General features: G+C 58.8%; 1 protein-coding gene across 1 annotated transcript in view; it reads left to right on the top strand.

Moving 5' to 3' along the window:
* The first annotated feature begins 1,517 nt into the window (after positions 1-1,517).
* BRINP2 (bone morphogenetic protein/retinoic acid inducible neural-specific 2) overlaps positions 1,518-2,193 on the top strand; it is a 22,150-nt gene continuing 21,474 nt past the window's right edge. Inside the window, exon 1 of the mRNA XM_009892942.1 lies at positions 1,518-1,633. Coding sequence (XP_009891244.1) covers positions 1,518-1,633 — 116 coding nt within the window. The remainder of the gene's footprint in view (positions 1,634-2,193) is intronic.

Below are 2,193 nucleotides of genomic sequence, written 5' to 3'. Positions count from 1 at the left end.
CGCCTTCAGTGCGGCGTGGGGGTACCAGCGCTGTGCCTGGTAACCTCTGGTATGGCAGCTCTGGGAGGATGGGGTGGGTGGGGGGTGGGTGTCCCTGGCTGCGAGGCTCAATTCCCTTCCCTCAAAACTTAATTTTTTTTCCAGTGGGAAACAAAACTCCGGATCTTTAAAGCACTGAGCTGGAGAGCATCAGCTCTCGGCACAGTGATGTCCACCCTCTCCTGTCCCTTCTTAGCGGGGTCACGTATGCCGTTGCCCTTCGAGGCTGCCCTGGGACAGGGCTGGCGGGTACCCTCGTTGTCTCCGCGGTGGTCCCGGGGCCGGGCAGAGTGAGCCTGGATGCTGCGGGGCCGGGTGGGACCTGCCGGCAGATGTCAGTGTCCCCTCTCTGTCAGCAGCCAGGAGGGTCCGTACCAGCCCCGGAGATGTTGCAAGGAGCCCCCTGCACTTCTTTTCCAAGCAGGGCTGACTTTGGTGGGGGTTCAGTGACAGTTTTGAGGCCTGGGGAGAAGCGGGGTGCTGGGAAGGGGGCTGGCACCCTAAATCTCCCACTGGTTCTCTGCCCAGTACCAGCCATCTGCTGCCTTATTTACCCTGTACCACAAACGCTGAGCTACCGACGTGCATCACTTCCCACCTGTGACACTTGTCACCTGTGTGAAGGCAAGGGAGGGATGGGAGGGAGCGGTCCTCACCTTGCACTTGCCTCCAGCTCCTGCGTGAAGCTGGTTCTCGGCTTGCTCTGACAGCAGGGTCCGGGGAGGGTGGTGGGGGGGGGGCATATGAAGGGGGGGGGCAAAGGAGCCATCCTTTCCAGGGAGGGGGCTGCAGGATGCTCTTGCCCAGCTCTGGTGTGCAGGGATGCTCTTACCTGGCCCCAGAGACCCATCTGCAGGGATGCTTCAGGCTGAGAGTGCAGCACAAGGCGGGGGAAGCCAATGCTGCTGCTGCCGTCACCGTGCTGGGGAGAGTTGTGCTTTGCACATTGCTCTTTTAAGAAGCTTTCTGCCTGTGGGTGTGAAAGTCTCGGGTGAGCAAAGCCAGAGGGCAGAACACATGGCACTGGTGCGACACGGTGCACACAGCTGCTATCTTCCCTGATGGCAGCCCAGGCTTCATCTCATTTGATGTCTTATGCAAATCCTTAGCTCCCTGAGTCCTGGGATTTCCTGCTATTTTCCTTTACTCTCATCTTCAAGTGTCTTGCTCTTAGGGATGTGAAGAAAAGCTAATAAAAGGAACCCAAGTCATCATCAAGTCTTGCAGGTTTTAAAACCAGTCTCATGAGCTGGGGGGGGGAGAAGGCGGTGACTTAAAGTCACTTAGCAATAGTGACTGAACGGGCTATGGGGGGTGGTTAGCAAGAGCCTCATGAGAATCGGTTCACAGCCACCACTGTGATCTTTAACACTGCTGCTTGGGCAGGGATGGCAGGCTCTGAGGTAACTGTCCCCATGCTTGCTGCCCAGAGCCATGTCTCCGCAGGCCGGGTGCCAGGCGGCTGACAGCACCCCGCCATGCCCACTTTGCCAGCGATTACCGTGCTGCTGTTGCTCCGGCAGTGCCTGGCTCGCTCTCTTAATTACCCCGGCAGATCAATGAAGCACCAGCGCTTCCTTGAGAGCGTGCGGATGTGAGCCCGGCGTCACGCTGCACCGTGCCGAGAGCTGCCCATTGCAAACCACGGCAGAGCAAGGAGGGCAGAGGAGGCAGCGGCGCAGGCAGGGAGAGGCAGGGCTGGGCGCAAGGGAGCTGTGTCCCGTGAAGCCCCGAAAGAGGTTGGTGGCTCTGGAGCAAGGGGCTGAGCATCCTGCAGGATCGAGCCCTCTAGGATTGTCTGTCTTGGGGGATGCAAGCGGCAGAGCAAGAGGTGCCCTGGGTGCCTGCGTGAATTCACATAGGCACGGCTCAGCTGAGTCAATCCACTTCAGAAACTAAACTGCACTTAGCCTCTGCCCAGACTGTTTTAAGTGGCCTTAATTTGATAAAGCTTTCCCGCGTTTAATGAGAAGGTGACTCAGTCGCTAGGTTTGACGTTCATTTCCACTAAAAGGCATCCACAGGGAGCTACAGACCTGATCCCATCGCTCCCTGCTCCCGCACGGATGTGCCTTTGCTCCCACTAGGCCCCAGGGACCAGTCCCGCCCCCCCCCCCCCCGCTGGCCAGCTCCCCAAACTTTCCCTCCCCAGGT

This window comes from Charadrius vociferus, unplaced genomic scaffold, assembly GCF_000708025.1.
Source record: "Charadrius vociferus isolate BGI_N301 unplaced genomic scaffold, ASM70802v2 scaffold39, whole genome shotgun sequence".
Lineage (NCBI taxonomy): Eukaryota > Metazoa > Chordata > Aves > Charadriiformes > Charadriidae > Charadrius > Charadrius vociferus.
This window is presented reverse-complemented; position numbering and strand designations above follow the sequence as displayed.